The sequence below is a fragment of the Sphaeramia orbicularis genome, chromosome 21 (assembly GCF_902148855.1).
Source record: "Sphaeramia orbicularis chromosome 21, fSphaOr1.1, whole genome shotgun sequence".
NCBI lineage: Eukaryota > Metazoa > Chordata > Actinopteri > Kurtiformes > Apogonidae > Sphaeramia > Sphaeramia orbicularis.
Genome location: NC_043977.1, coordinates 22,592,108 through 22,608,493, shown reverse-complemented (window position 1 = coordinate 22,608,493; position 16,386 = coordinate 22,592,108). Strand labels below are relative to the sequence as shown.

At 34.9% G+C, this 16,386-nt stretch overlaps 1 protein-coding gene across 4 annotated transcripts in view; it reads right to left on the bottom strand.

Moving 5' to 3' along the window:
• The window catches only part of LOC115412362 (Golgi reassembly-stacking protein 2-like), a 22,505-nt gene extending 6,119 nt beyond the window's left edge, over positions 1-16,386 (bottom strand). For 3 of the 4 annotated variants that reach the window (XM_030124822.1, XM_030124821.1, XM_030124823.1), the window contains exons 1-7: positions 16,203-16,386; positions 8,549-8,629; positions 7,245-7,448; positions 3,161-3,247; positions 2,959-3,089; positions 389-521; positions 148-280 (exon numbers count right to left, since the gene is read on the bottom strand). In XM_030124822.1, coding sequence (XP_029980682.1) covers positions 148-280; positions 389-521; positions 2,959-3,089; positions 3,161-3,247; positions 7,245-7,448; positions 8,549-8,629; positions 16,203-16,265 — 832 coding nt within the window. In that variant the 5' untranslated portion in view covers positions 16,266-16,386. The remainder of the gene's footprint in view (positions 1-147; positions 281-388; positions 522-2,958; positions 3,090-3,160; positions 3,248-7,244; positions 7,449-8,548; positions 8,630-16,202) is intronic. The other variant, XM_030124820.1, reaches the window with a different exon arrangement.

The window sequence follows — 16,386 nt, the reverse complement described above, 5'->3', positions numbered from 1 at the left end:
TTTAAAAAAAAATAAATAAAAAAAAATTGTAGACCAGTGTAAAAAGCTTCCTGTCATCTCATTATCTTAGGCATCAATAACTGAGTGAATATGCCAGATTTTTGTGCTTAAATACATGTTAAGTTTCTGAACAGAGATGTGGGTTACCTGTCTGTAAAGAGCTAATGGATGTAGGAGGGTGGGAGCTGACGGACAAACCGGACAGAGACTGTTCTAATCCTGTCGATGAAGACGACGACACGACAACTGGAACGGTTGGAACGACGGCGGAAAGATGCACCTGGTAAAAACAGATTTCATCTCAACAACTGAAGATAAAGAACCTAAATGACACCAAAATCATCTGTGTATCTGAATGACACTGTTTTAATGCTCAGTGTTTAACTACCTCTGTGAAACCGTCTTTTGGTGCAGAAACTGCATCACCAGGAGTCTGAGCAGGAAAACTGATCTTCTTTCCATCTTCAAATGGCAGCGTGGGTATCCTGTGCAGGTAGCCATAACCAATCCCACATCCGAGGCTGAAGAGAAATACGCAATGACACGTCATAATGAGCTTAAATTTGATTAAAAATAGCTCAAATGTGCTGCAGCGAACAGCATATTTCACCCTGAACAGCCACCGGTGATGAAAAGCATCTACGGATCTAAAATGTTTAATAACGTCACAACTATTTATCCTATCAATACATGAAACGAATTCATAAAAAATGCAGTTTCTCAGCTTTTCATCATCATCAGATATGACCCGTTTGGATGTTCAGAGGCTAAACTTTGAACTTTTAAAAACATCTACACAGTAAATTAAATATAGGAAAATACCTGCATTTCACTGAAAAATACAAAGGATAAAATAATAATATAAGTGATAAATCACTTAGAAAAGGTTAAATGTGGAGAAAAATTCAGTGGGAAATCACAAAAATAGTTCTTTAAGGGTTGAAAAGATAATTTTTTTCCTCTTATATTACACAGGAAATCTAAAATGAAACAGAAAAAGGAAAATATGTAATAAACCATGTGCAGGGTCATACTCATGGGTACTGCATTTTCAGCTATATAAAGTTCAAATAAAGTATGAACACAAAGACAGTTTTCACATTAAAAAAGTATTATACCTCAGTTTCACATGTGCATTACGACTTACAGATCATAGTGGATCCACAGAGGCATAAAATACTCAGTACCAGGCAGAATATTGTTAAAATTGCACTTTTAAGACATTTCAGATTGTTCATATTCATTCAGGTTACTCACATTTTTAGTGGAAAGTTAATTTATTAATGTAAACATTTCATGTAATTTTAGTTAGTTTTTTTTTTTTTTACACTAAAACAGAAAAAAAATTGTGGTTTTCCTTTACAGTTAATTATGATTATGAGTATTTCATTAGTCAGACCCACTTTCCATCAAACTGGTCTGTATTTTGACATATTTGACTGTTTATATCTCAGGGTAATGTTTGCATTACACAAATTCATCTCGCAGACTGGATTGGACTCTTTGGTGAGCTGGTTTTGACCTGCGGACCATACATTCGACACCCCTGCTTTCAAGTACTACAGCATGTGTTATATTTACTTAATTAAGAACTGTACATAAATACAACTAATAAAAGCAAAAATAGGCATTTTTTGAGGAAAGCTGAATAAAACTTTAAGTAACTTAAACTTCAACATTATGATTTTAAAATCCACTTAATGAAAAGTGCCAGAATTAAAAAAACGGACTCCTACAGGTTTCTACAAGTTAAATTTAAGACTTTTTAAGACCTTTTTAGAACAGAATTTAATGCCCATTTCACGACCATAATGGCAAAAATTCGTAACGCCTAGAATTTAGGAAAATGTATTTATTTACTCCAACACCTTGATTCCCACCATTCAGAGTCATTTTTCACCTGGGGCTGCAAAATTTTCTGATAATTGGTTCCTAACTGTTGTATAAATAGTCAGGTTGGAGCCAATGGAACTGAGTAGAATAACGTTACTTTCTTTGCAGCTTGGACATTTAACAGACACATTTAAACACATAACAGCCAACAAGTTTATGCCAACATAATTTAAGACCTACTATAACAAATTTAATATTTTTTAAATACTTTTTTAAGATAGTAAATGCAGATTTGTAAATTCAAGACTTTTAAGACTTTTTAAGACCCTGCAGGAACCCTGAAAAATACCCTGACCAAGGTTATTATCGTTAACGAAAACTAATGAAATGACGAAAACTAGGATTAAAAAAAACATTTTTGTTAACTGAAATAAATAAAAACTATAATTAAAAGAAAAAAAACAATAACTAACTGAAACTGTATTGTGTGCTTACAAAACTAACTAAAACATTTAAAAATTATGGATGAATTTCCCTTCGTTTTCATCTTTGTCAATGTCGGACTGATATGAAAGCGATTTATTCCACTCTAGCAATTTTTGCTAGCAGCACCATACGGTACTTCACAGTCCGTCACTTCTCGTCACTTGTCGTTTAGTCGTCTTCTTGTCCCCACTCTACCTGGAAACATGGAGACTAAAGTTGGGAGAAAGCAGAGTCCTATATGGGATTTATTTGAATACAATGGCGAGGAAGATAAAAGATACGACAAAAGTAAAAATTAATACTAAAACTAAACTAAAACTAAGCATTTAGAAGAAAATGAAAACTAATAAAAACTAGCAAACCTGCTCTAAAACCGAATTAAAACTAACTGAAATAGAGAAAAAAAGTCAAAACTAAATAAAACTAAACTATAATGAAAAATCCCAAACTATTATAACCTTGACCCTGACATTTCAATGGCAAAATGAATATGTTGAATTTGTTGTTTAGGCTTTTGTGATATTAAATTGGCGTTTAGGAAGGAAAATGTTGTGATGTGGCAGGCTGAGGTCCAGTATTCTGCTGTTATTGTAAGTGTTAAACCCCTTATGGAGTTTCATGGATGGTTTTCCTGCTCACCTGCCCTCTCCACCCCAGTCACCGTTGGGGGTGATGACCACTTCTCGACAGTTGTCTGTGTCTGTGTTGTAAACGTACAGCTTCAGCTCCTTCCCCTCGTAGGTTTCGATGAGGGAGAACAGATCCTCGCTCTGTTCAGAAAGCACACACTCAGGTAAACCTCCACTAACGCCACATTCCCACTCATCTGCAGAACACGTACCTCATTCAACGCGGTGTCAGCTCCTATGATGTAGTCACTGTGAGCTCTCAGACCGGCCAGGGCTGCAGGAGAGTTGGCCTCCACCTCCTGCACTCAGAACGACAAACAACAAACATGTCTGATAAGTGACTTGGAATGAATACAGCGCTACATGTGGGTTTGTTATGGCAGACTGAGAACAATATAGCATAAATGTATGATGTGTTTTACTTGTCTGTTGAATGAGTACACTAGATTGGACTGTTTTGCGTATATATTTCCTTCCTTGAGTTAGTTATTATTTGTTTATTTATTCGCCAGCACAACTAGGAAAGGCATTGGTAAAAGATTGTATGTGTATTTGTACGTTGTGTATATGTATAAACGTATGTATGTGTATATGGATGAATGAGTGTGTGTGTGTGAATATATATATACATATAGAGGAGTAATGTAAAAGGAAGAGGGACATATATTATTAATAATATTGTAGCTATTGTCGTCATGCGGCATCCGGCGTCGTCTGTCGTCCGTTACAAAAACTTCAATCGTCTTCTTCTCCGAAACTACAATTCCCATTGACTTCAAACTTGGTATACAGCTTCTTTATGATGATGTCAACAAAAGTTAGTGAAATTATTTGGATCCGGATCTGATTCTGGATTTGGTGCCACTTTGAAAAATTTCCCCATTATAAGAGATAGGAAGTGGATCGATGCAATAACTCAGTAAAATATAAATGATATCCAGTGTAAATTTCTACAGTCCAGCCCTGATGGGGAGATGACCAAAACATAATGTCCACATGCTGATCAGGATCTTCTTCTGGATCTGGGAATTTACGCAAAATTTAACATGGGCTCTTATGGGGAAAACATTTCAATCGTCTTTTTCTCCCAAACTACAATTCCGATTGACTTCAAACTTGGTATACAGCTTCTTTATGATGATGTCAACAAAGGTTAGTGAAATTATTTGGATCCGGATCTGATTCTGGATTTGGTGCCACTTTGAAAAATTTCCCCATTATAAGAGATAGGAAGTGGATTGATCCAATAAATCAATAAGTATCAATGATATCAAGTTGCAATATGAATTTTTTACAGATGTGATTGGAATATGACCAAAACATGGGCTGTAATATAATAAATACACATAACTGGGTGATAATAATGGCATCAGGATACATTTCCCAAAGCTTTTAATTTCGCCAGTAAGATACAGGGCCATTGGTCCTATTTTTAATAACATTGTAGGGAGAGGGGGTGGGATTAAATAAATTGCACCTCTTCCCACCCCTTTTCAGGCATGTAAATGGAACTATTGTGCTTTTCTTCTGTCTAAGATTGTTATGATTCTTGATATTTATATTACTATGTATGTTTTGCTAGTGCATATATGTTAAATTTCATTGCATGTTCAGAATAAATCACTAAATCAAATCAAAATCAAATCAAATTACTTGAAATATGTTGTTTTATATAGGGACTAAAGATGGGAACGACAACAGTGGAAGGACATAATGGACATTATTTGTAGAATGCCTACGTTACCCAGAGACTTGAGACAAATTGGAGCAACGTGAATCAGGGTTCCTATAGATTTCTACAAGTTAAATTTAACACTTTTTAAGATGACTTAGAACAGAATTTAATGCCTATTTTACAGTCTATGTCACAGCCATACTGGCAAAAGTCGTGACTCCTACAATTTAGGAAAAAGTATTTATTTACTCCAACGCCTTGATTCTCATCGTTCTGAATTGCCTTGATTGACATTATTAAATGTGCACTTCCTCATGCTTACTTTTTGCTTGCACCTTTCTCGGGCGACGTGTGCAACTAACAGCTGCACATGTTGGGTTAAATGTTCAGCAAAGTTAGCGATAATTGGTTCCTAATGTCATTATAACTTGTTGGGTTGGAGCGGGTGGAAGTGAGTCGACTAACGTTACTTTCTTTGCAGGTTGGACAATTAACAAACACATTTAAACACAACAAAGCAAACAAGTTTATGGCAACACAATTAAAGACATACCATATCAAATGTAATCCCTTTTAAAGACTCTAAAGATATTAAATGCAGATTTGTAAATTCAAGACTTTTAAGACTTTTTAAGACCCTGATGAGTGGTCTATTTGTTTCCTTTGGCTCATGTTAGATAAATGGTCCCAGTGGTCTTGATTTTGTTGATTCTATCCTCTGCATCCTCACCTCACAGAGCTACACGAATCCCTCTCTTGTTCTAATTTGTTTATATTACATTGGTTAGTTTTGTTTAAACTGTTATCTTTGCTTCCAAAATACCTCAAAGAGGGTTTTTACTTAATTTCTTTCAGCATTATTATTTTTTTATCCATAATGATGATTTTAAATGTTCCACCTCGAAATTTCTAAAATATTTTTCATACTCTGACCGTAAATAATTTTCTACTACTACTACTACTAACCATCTACTTTCTGCACATCTCACTTAGGAAATCTCCCATTAAACTTAAGGAAATATTGATGTTTTTATCTCAAATCAGCATGAACACAGCACCTTACTAGCTGTAGCCATGATGTGTCCATATATTTTATAAACATCAATATAGTGTAGAATGTCTAATAAAAATGTGAAAAATGTGTAAATTCATCCCATATAAATTCAGAAAAATTACCTAAACAGCTGCTGACGACCAAAAGCATCTACTGTACTTGTACTGTAACTATTGAACCATTAATTCTCTTAATACATTGGAATAATTCATGTAAAATAAAGTTTCTCAGCTTTTCAGCAGAATCAGATATGACCCATTTGGACGTCCAGAGGCTCGGTAGTGAATATGAAAACACTGTCATCTTCTGCAACTTTAATTCACCAAAAAATCCCATGTATTTTGATAAATGACAGTGGATGTAGATTCTTGTTTTTACTTTCAGTTAATTATATATTTTGCTGAAAAAGTGTCTACGTGATCAGAAAATTAAATATATGACCAGTAAATTTAATATAGGAAAATACTTTATTTTCACTGACAAATGCAAAATGAAGAGGATAATATTATAATAAATGGTGATAAATTAATTCAGAAAGGTTAAATGTAGAGGAAAATTCCTTTGGGAGCTACCACAAAAATACTTCTAGGTCTGATAAAGTACTGAAGTGAAACTTTTCATTAAAATAAATTACATCACATTACTTTTGAAGCAGTATAATTAATTAATTCTAGTGTGGGTTTTCCTCCTTATCCGGATGCAAAAATCAATATTAAATCCCCATTTTAGAGCTGATATCCTGCAGAGTCATAGATATCCTGTGACTTTTTTCACTTCTGATGAGTAAAAACATTAAACCTAGTCAAAGTTTGTCACATTTAGACACTGAAGAGGTTAAAGGAGGCTTCAGTGCTGCCATGGCTTTTTGCTGACATTATATGACTGAAATGAGTGCATTTATGCTTAATTTTACATCTATATATTGATAACTCTTACAGTCCTTTACAATATTTTAATTGCTTTTCTTTACCGAGTATTTTAAGTGAATATGGAAATAACTATTAGAGAAGGAAAAAGGGTTATTATTGAGTTTTTATACAGAAATTAACTGAAGCCGCCTTCTGTTCATTTCCTTCTGTCATTTAAAGACAGTGAATAGTCATGAAAATTATGTACGTATTCTGTACTCTCGGGGGTTTTTTTGTATATTTTGATCTTTTATTGCTTAAGAACTGTGGTTTCTGCTGTTTCTGCTGAACGTAAACTTGCCTCATGAAAAATGTTTGATGTTTTGACACTAAAAATATGTGGGAACCCTGTGATTTAATATGCACTTAATTCAACCTTTTTGACAATTACTCGTATTTTTTCTTTAGAGGTAAGGTTGTAATTGGGGGCTAATAGTTCATTTTAGCACTGGTGGGCTAATTAAGACAAAATTATTAAGATAAAACTCTAGATCTCAGGTCTTTGAAGATGAGGTTCAACATCACAGTCACAGTTTCATCCATCAGCCGCCAAATACACTTACCTGGAATGAATAGGATTTGTTTTCTAGTGGGATTCATTCAAATGCATTCATCCTTCACAGCCTCATCATATTTCATCATCGCCCCGCCACACTCACCAAAACATGCCAAACATTTTCATTGGCGCCCTCAAAGCTGCAGAAGCGAATGCTGACTCCCAGAAGCCCCTGGCCTCCCCACATGTTGCTGGGTGTGACTGTGGTCTCTCTCACTGCCAGTGTTTTACTGCTGTACAACAGCATCTTAATGGGACGCTCCACGTTGGCCTTCAGCAGCTCCTTCAGAGTGTCGTTGTCTTTGTTCTATCACAGAATCAAACATGTGAATGAAATGTGCAGAAGCTTACAGGGGATCTTAAGGTTTCATCAAGTAAAAAGATTCAAGAAGTTTATTGCTGTATACATAGCAGTTAAGCTAAAATAAAATAAAGGAAATATACTGTACAGTTAATACAATTTAAACTAAACTAAAACACAATTTAACTAATAAAACTGTACACCGAGCAAGGAAAAATATATAGGTAAAATATAATGAAGCAAGTACTCTGTGCAAAGATTAAGTGTATCAAGGTACAAAGAATAAATAAAGATTGATTGTGCAAGATACAAAATACTGTCACAGTGGTAAAAAGTAAGACTTCAAGATAATTATGCATTTCAGACCTGTTTCATGTCATGTTGTGCTGTGGACACAGTGAATATATGAATACAGAACAATACTGGATGATAGGAGGGGTTCACTAGTGGGGTTTCCTTTTTTTTTTTTTTTTTTTTTTTTTTTAATTTCTCATGCAACTTTGATGCCTTTATATCCAAAGTTCCTACAGTTTTTTTTTTTATTCCACAAGTTGCAGAAACCTTCAGTATTTACCACCAAATCCAAATCAATTAAATCATGTCAAAAATGGTATTTTAAGACAATTTAAGACTTACAAATCAGATTATAGAGTTTATACTTCCAGGCCAAAAATGGTCCACCAAAGGGTTCAGTCTGATCCACGGGATAAATTTACAAAGTACAAAAATTACACAGAAGACATTAACAGTCAAAATAATATATATTTCAGTTCTAAATGCCTGTTATCAATTTTTTTGGGTCTTGTACGTGTGTAAATGATAAGCTGAGGCATAATATTGTTAAACAATTGCACTTATTTTTCAAGTTCATAATAATTCAGGTTATTTATTCACATTTTCATAATGTAATTTTTCTTTTTTTGCACTAAAACAGAGAAAATTTGGGAGCTGTTCCTAACTATAGGTTGTTATACCATTATTTTACTGGTCTGGACCACTTGAGATCAAATTGGGTTGAATGTTGCCCCTGAACTAAAGAAACCCTGCACTAAAGCAAATAGAAGAACTCCAGAAAGTTACTGGTACTGCCATAACAGTAAACTTACCAATCTAGTGTCACAAATGGAAATGATAAAATCAAAGAATGGCTCCAGTCCTGCTCTGCGACCGGGGGAATTCTCCTGCACCTGAAACACACAGTATAGAATAAATACAGGGAAATAAGTCTCATGCCACTGAAGTTCTATTATTTCTTTCACAGTGCATCTAGAGGATGGAGCAGCACAGGTGATTGCCAGTAGGCGTCTTTACATAGAAACATCAACAAGAACATATATTTATAGAAACTGAGTGTCACTGAGTACATTATTACTGTTAGAATGAGGACATACCTGAAATGGCTGCATACAGGATTAAATTATATAAAATCCATTCCAATAATCGTTTTATTATTAGGCATTGAAATAGAAATGCAAAATAGGAAAGAATGAAATTATAGTAACACCAAAATAAGCTTTCAGAAATATTTGCAATTACATTCTACACAGTAAACAGTATTATACCACTATCAGAACTGTATATCCTGAATTATTTGGTGTAAATGTAAACAGCCACCGTCAGAGGAATTAGAGTTAACAAATGTAGAAAACAATGCATCTTGTAAAATGATAAAAACTGGCCAAACATAAGTGAAAGACAACAACAAGAGCACATCAGTATAATTATCCACACCTCTGAATGTCTGCAAAGACAGGCTACTTATGCCTCATTTTATCCATTAAACTGATTTTCGGTCTATTTAAAATAAGTTAATCAGAATCAGTGAGGCCCGGAGGTTTCAGACAACAGCTGAAGTGATCATTATGTGCTGCGTGATTGGGTTTATTTTAATACTTATTCCTTAAAATGGAATATGGATGGAAGATTTGACCGTTCGCTGACCCCCTCCCAAAAATACTGCTATGACTATACCAGGGTTTCTGCAGGTATCAGCAAATCTACTTTAATGCTTTTTAATGCCCTTTTTAATGCCACTTTAAACAAATTTAATGCCCGTGTCCAACTGCAGATACATTATATAAAGTTTTATGACCGTTTACTGTCAACAGGCTTTAACCAGGTTCTGAATAGTTCCTCCTCCAATCACTTCTGCTGAAACTTACATTTTCCCATTTTTCCAACATTTGCTAATATTTCCTCTGCTCTTTCACCACAGCACGAGCACGCTCACAGCACATTACATTCCAAGCATCCAGAGTTGTGACTTTGTGTATTGGACATAAACAATAGCTAATTAAAGGGTTCCGCCTGTCAATCATCATACTATACTTCTGATCCCAATTATTAAATGTTTATATAATAAAAAAAAGGGGAATAACGATGCTTTTTTTCCATCAAGTGTATTTAATTTTTTAATGCCTCTGGACATTGAATTTAATGCTTTTTAATGCCATTTAAGGCCTTAATTTTCACAAAACCTATTTAATGACTTTTAGTGCTTTTTAATGACCCATAAAAACAAAGTATTCACTGGGAGACATGTCAAACTTACTGAACAATATTTGTTTAGCTTTCATTACGAGACACATTTGCAATGGCACCCTTTATGCCCTGCAGTACTTACACAATATCATAATAAATGTTATAACATTTTACATATCTTGGTGATGATTACAAGAAAAATTATTACCATTAATCAGATGCAGCCTGACCCTCCTATGATAGCTCAATGGATTCACAAAGATAAAAATGTCCAAACAATGGAAACTATGACTGTCATCTTATTAAAACTATAAGAAGATGGACTCCTGTTATTCTCTATATTAGTTAAGCTGTATTGGGCTTGATGTGCTTCTGTACCCATATGTTTGTCACTAACATAAGCTGAGAATCAAAGTGATTTTGTTTTGTTTTTCTTTCCTTTCCCTTACTGTGGATATATAATAGCCTGTAAGTTTTTAACAGCAATAAAGAAAAGAAAGGGAGAAAAAAAAGTAACATTTATTTCCAGCCAGAGTTGCATTCATTTTTTTTTGCCTTGTGTTGATGATGGGGGGGGTTGAACTGCTGTCACATCCTAAAGATTTTCAATGGGGTTCAAGGCTGGACAATCCATGAGTGTAAATGTCTTTATTATCTAACAGAAGACTCATCTACCTGCTCTGTTAAATCCAGGCGGGGACTTTTTCTTTGAATACATATTATAATATCAAATACAGAGTGTCTTCAAAACATGCTTCTGAAATCCTCCATAAGATGAAGCACAGACTCAGGTCCTGTTCCTTCAAAGCAAACTAAATGATTTACTCCCTAAAGATAATCCTGATTTAACCAGTTATCTTGCTTCGCAGGTGAAGTGTGTCCGTTTCTCTATGACAGTTAACAAGTCGGAGTTTGATCTCAACCCAGATATGTTTGTTGGCTATTATTTATAAAGTGACAGCAGGTATTCAGCAGACGTTACTCAGACAGACATCTTTACAGTAAACTGTATATGGGAGCTGACTAAGTGAAGATTCCTCAAGCATTCCAGCCTAAGAGTTAGTGTTCTCCATTTGCTCAAACTCCTTTATACCTGCTCTGGTTCATTTTTCACATCTGTTTATCTGGATCAGGTTTCCACCATTGTCCCTTACCCTACATTAGATTAGATTAATACATAAGTGGCTTTACATTTGCTAAACTCATTGAACCATGACAACAAATCGCAGCTGTGGAAGCTTATAATTATAAAATAAATTCTTCATTTTAAAGTCTCCTTATACTTGATATAAGATGCAGCTGTTCTCAACCCCAAGAAACAGTGTGATATTTAGTTAGTGCCAAAATTACAGATTGAAGACAACTGAAAACCACCTCATTTTCATCCACAGTGGCTGCAAAAAACATCCAAAACATAACGCTTAAAGGACTTCTATAAATCAGAGAAAAACGAAAAAGCAAAGACATTTTCTCTGAGCCCTGTAGACATGGTGACTTGCTTTCTCTGTAGGTATAAACAACTCATTCTAAGGTAACACAAACAAAATAATTCTCATGTTTGTGTGATCATACGCTCATGAAAATATAATTATGAACATTATAATTCCATTTGTGCAATTAGATCCTCCTAAATTGGCATAAACTATTTTACATTTAACATGCACTCCAGACTTTTAGTTGCTTTCGGGCGTGAAGAAATTACCCTGTAAAAGCCCCGTCTCAGACTGAAACACTCATCAGATGGTTCAATATTGTCTTTAATACAAACAATAATATTTGCTCTTTATTTTGTAGATTTCATTATAAAGTAAACTTTACGAAAAAAACCCCAACATGTTCCATTTGGTGGCCTTTATGCTGCTGTCTCTCTTACCCTCTAAATTTTCTGTATGATATAAACTTCAGCATGTCTGAAATTGACTGCCTTGACTTAAATAAAGGTGACTCTTGAACTGAAAACTATGTCAAAGCAATAAACACTTCAAAAAATCTGAACCACTGAACATTAATCTCAAAAGAGCTGATCAATAAATGTTGGAATGCACATCAGGATCAACAAAGAAACAGGTGGGTGTGGTTTTTATCTTTTGAGCTGCATTTAATTTTCCTTCAAAGAAAAGGTTGAGCATTATATCGAATTAATTCAATTACACCAAGTTTCAATCTCTGAAAGTCATGAAAAAAAAGTTTAAAATTTGAGATTCCTTTCGTGCTCAGCAATAAGTAAATGCAGTATGTTAATTGTGAATATGTTTATCCCATTACATAGGACATATACTTTAAGTTTAATAAAGAAATAGACTAGTATTTACAAATCATGTTTTGTCTTCAGAGAACGTAATTGTAAATTTTCTAAGATATAATTAATTTTTGGCCCCATCACCCAGTTCTACCTCAGAGTCACTATTTCCAGCTGGGAAGCCTAATATTACCTATTGACCACTACTGACCCCAACATCATAGTGAGTAAAACATCCTGTTAACTATCCACTGTCTGGGTAGATATTTATAGAAGCTTTTTTAAACCTTACTGTATATATGCTGCAATTATTTTCAAAAGGAAAAAGATTCTACTGAATGAGCACACATACAAAATAATAAATAACATTTATTTGCTGGATATTGTTAATTATGGCAATGTAGAACGGTATCACTTTAAATCAAGAGGCTTGTAATGAGAGCTGCAATGATCCAAAAAAAAAAAATTAAAAAAAATCATTCAACCACAATTCTCCTGAATCAAAGCTTTGTTTCCTTCATTTCTCTGCTGTTAAACATTGGTTCCACTGTTGTGTTTCACACGGACACTTAATGTGACACACAAAGAAGCTTCAATTCAGGAAAACTGCAATAGAATATTTCCCTTCAATCAATTTGAGTCGATTAATTGAGTTGTGAATTTTTGCATTCATTTCAAGCACCTGATCAATCGGTTGCAGCTCTACTTGTAACGTACAATAAATTAATATAATAAAACACTAGGCTAATTTGCAAAAATTTGTTTTTAGCCACATACTATGATAAAAATGAAAGGTCTATAAAATGATAAAAGGCTTATGTAGGATTTGCTGGTCGTCTTACTTTAACCAGGAAAGCCACAGCGCCCAAGTCAAACAAAAGCCATTAGGAGTTGAAAAAAATACTTAACTTTTATTTTTACGCACCAACTAAAAAAAAACACAGCAAACAGGCAGCATCTCCCTCCTTCAGAGACATCAGGAAAAAATGAAGAACATTTACAAGTCTGTAGACCCCCATTAAATAGGCCTGGCCCACTCCACCACCCTCTCATCCACAGGTGAACCCAGTACAGACTAGTTTACAAGCCTGAAACAAACATCCACCTCACTTAAACACATCTACAAACACAAACCTAAATATCAACCTTAGTATTTAAATTAATGTATTATCTCTAAAAAAAATGCATCCCTTGTGATAACTTTAATCCTGTCCTTCCCTGCTACACCTCCCCTCCCTTTGGGCTCCATGGTCTGGCCTGATCAGGCCGATCGTCTGCACCTGGCGAGACTCTGGTGGCTGAATGATCTGGACTGATCAGGCAGACCTTTTACACCTGCTTGCACTCACATGGGCGCGCTTCCATGTGAGTGCCCCACCCGCTGACCTCAAAAGGAGAGAGAGAAAACCAAATGAGCAAACTTTAAGTGAAGACAAACTAAATAGGTACCATCTTAGATGTCAACACAAAAAGTGGTCATCAATAAATTAAAGGATTAAATACCAATACTGAATAATTAAACTAAATAGGTGCAAGGATAAATACAAGTACTAAATGATTAAACTAAATGGGTGTGAGGTGGATGGGATACACCTGGTTAGTGAGGGGGGGTCACTACAGCTCCCTCACAGCTTATATAGCCCTATTTCCATCCCAACATTCCTGATATTCGTATTAAGTGTAACAGCACTTTTTGTGGGACTGCAAGAACCTTCAGAACTTCACCAGAGACACTTAAGTTAATTTTGAGATTAACAGAATGTGTTATTTCTGTGGGTGTGTAAATGTGTATTTTGCAGTTTTAACCCTTTCATGCATACTGGTCACTACAGTGGACAGCTATTCTACAGCTGTTCTCTTGTATATTCATGGGTTTTGTTTTTTTAGTTCTATATCAGCTAACACAGTGGACACTTATGCATCATCCCATACACTACAATTCATACAACTGCTGTATCTATGCTGTTCTTGATAAACCTGAAATGGAGTAACATGTTTTAGTGTAAATCAATTATTAGTTGTTACTAGACTGTAATTAACAGTTTTCTTAATTAAAAAGTTGGGGTTTTTCTGCATTTTACCTCCATGAAGTAAGTAATAACTTGTATTAGAGTATGTTAAAATGTGAGAAAACAACAGATTAGTTTAATTAAAAAAATTGTATTTCATAGTTTTCACACAGTATATCGCTTCCTGATATAGCATTTTAAATACATGTTTCTTTGCTTCAAAAATTAAACACATGGTGTCCAGCTACAAGGACATTTTTGTAACTCCATTAAAAATAAGTTCATTTAAAAAATTTCAATCACATTGTTTTTTTCATGCCTATAGAGGAATAAAAACACTCAGGAAAAAAAAAATCTTGACTAAGGTCCTCATAATTCATGCATCAAAGGGTTAAGTAACCAGAGGGAGAGGAAAACTGTTACATTTTTGCATATTGATTTAATTCTTTAAAATGGAAGGACATTCAAGGACCTACACCTAATTAGTGGATTAACCCTTTCATGCATGAATTATGAGAACCTTGGTCAATATTTTTTTCTTGAATGTTTTTATTCCTCTTCAGGCATGAAAAAAAACAATGCAAATGAATTGTTTTTTATGAACCTATTTTTCGTGGAGTCACAAAAATGTCCACTCAGCTGGACACTACACATTTAATTTTTGAAGCAAAGAAACATGTATTCAAAACTCATCATCAGAAGTGATAAACTGAGTAAAAACTATGACACAAAAACATTTTTAATGCCGCTAATTGCTAAATCGCTAATGTTTTCTCACATTTTATCATACTCTAATATTAGTTATTACTCATTTCATGGAGATAAAATCCTCTGAGACCCAGGAAATTGACAGTTTTAGCTTTTTTTACGTTAAAAAATTGTCTTGATTGGAAACTGTATAATGCAACAGTTTTTTTCAGATACATTTTTAAAATCATTTTATGTATTGATTGATTTTTTAATAGAATGTCCTTTGTAACGCACAGCATTTTTTAAGCAAATCTGTCAAACTTCTGTTCCCTACAGAGGACAAAATGCATTGCTGGGTCTCAGGAGGATATGCAAACAAACAAACAAATAAATAAATAACTGACTGACTGAATGAATGAATGAATAAATAAACAAATAAATAAATAAATTTGTTTCAGAAAACTGTTAATTACAGTCTAATATCAATTAGCAACTGATTTCCACTAAAACATGTTACTGCAGATCAGGTTTATCATGAGCAGCAAAGTTACAGTAATGGTATGAACTGCAGTGTTTGGGATGATGCATTAGTGTCCACTGTGTTGGCTGATTTGGAACTAAAAGAACAAAACCCATGAATATAGAGGAGAACAGCTGGAGAAGAACTGTCCACTGGAGTGACCACTGTGCATGAAAGGGTTAAAGAAATGTGTTGCAGAAAAAATGAGTATTGTTTTAATATTTAAGTGGTATGTGGGGAAAAAAGGTTTGTATAAGAATAGTAAGGTTAAACATAGGCCAAAAGGCTCTTTTTTTTTTTTTTTTTATAATAACCGGTTTCCTAACTGAACACGTTGACTAGAGGCAGGTGTACTGGTCACACTGGTTATTCTGGTAGTTGTGTATCCTGGAAGCTGTCCAGCACTGACAACATGGGAGACACGTCAAATATTTGCTTTAGTCGAGTCCACATTTTTAAATATTCGGCCAAAATCATAAGACTATCTTCTACACAACATTCTTGCTGCATAATGTGTCACTGATGAAACCCGTAAACCTGTGATGGGCGTAAATCGCAGAGTCTGTCGTAAACACAACATCACACATATGAGCGTTCATTCAGAGATGTAAACGCATAAATAAAGCTTTAAACCCTCTCTTAAATGCAGACATCGTTAACTACTAGGTTATTTGACATCTGTGTACCCTCTCCAGTCACTGTTTTATTGAATTATGGTTTAATATTGAATAAAAAGTTGCTAGTACTGGCGCTAGCTGACGGTGCGTTCCTCGACAGTGTCCGCTGAGTTGCGTCAGTGCAGGACATGAAAAAGCTCTTACTCTGAGGACATGGTACCCTTCGGTCCCTCCGCCCGGGATCTGGATGCTCTGAGACCCTCCCATGTGTCCCCTGGATGTGTGGCCGTGCTCCGGTGGTTAGCAGCCGCCTCCCCGCACGAACATGTCACTGTTTCCTGCGGTTCCTGGTTCAGGGCACTTCCGCTGGAAAAGCCTGAGCCACAAA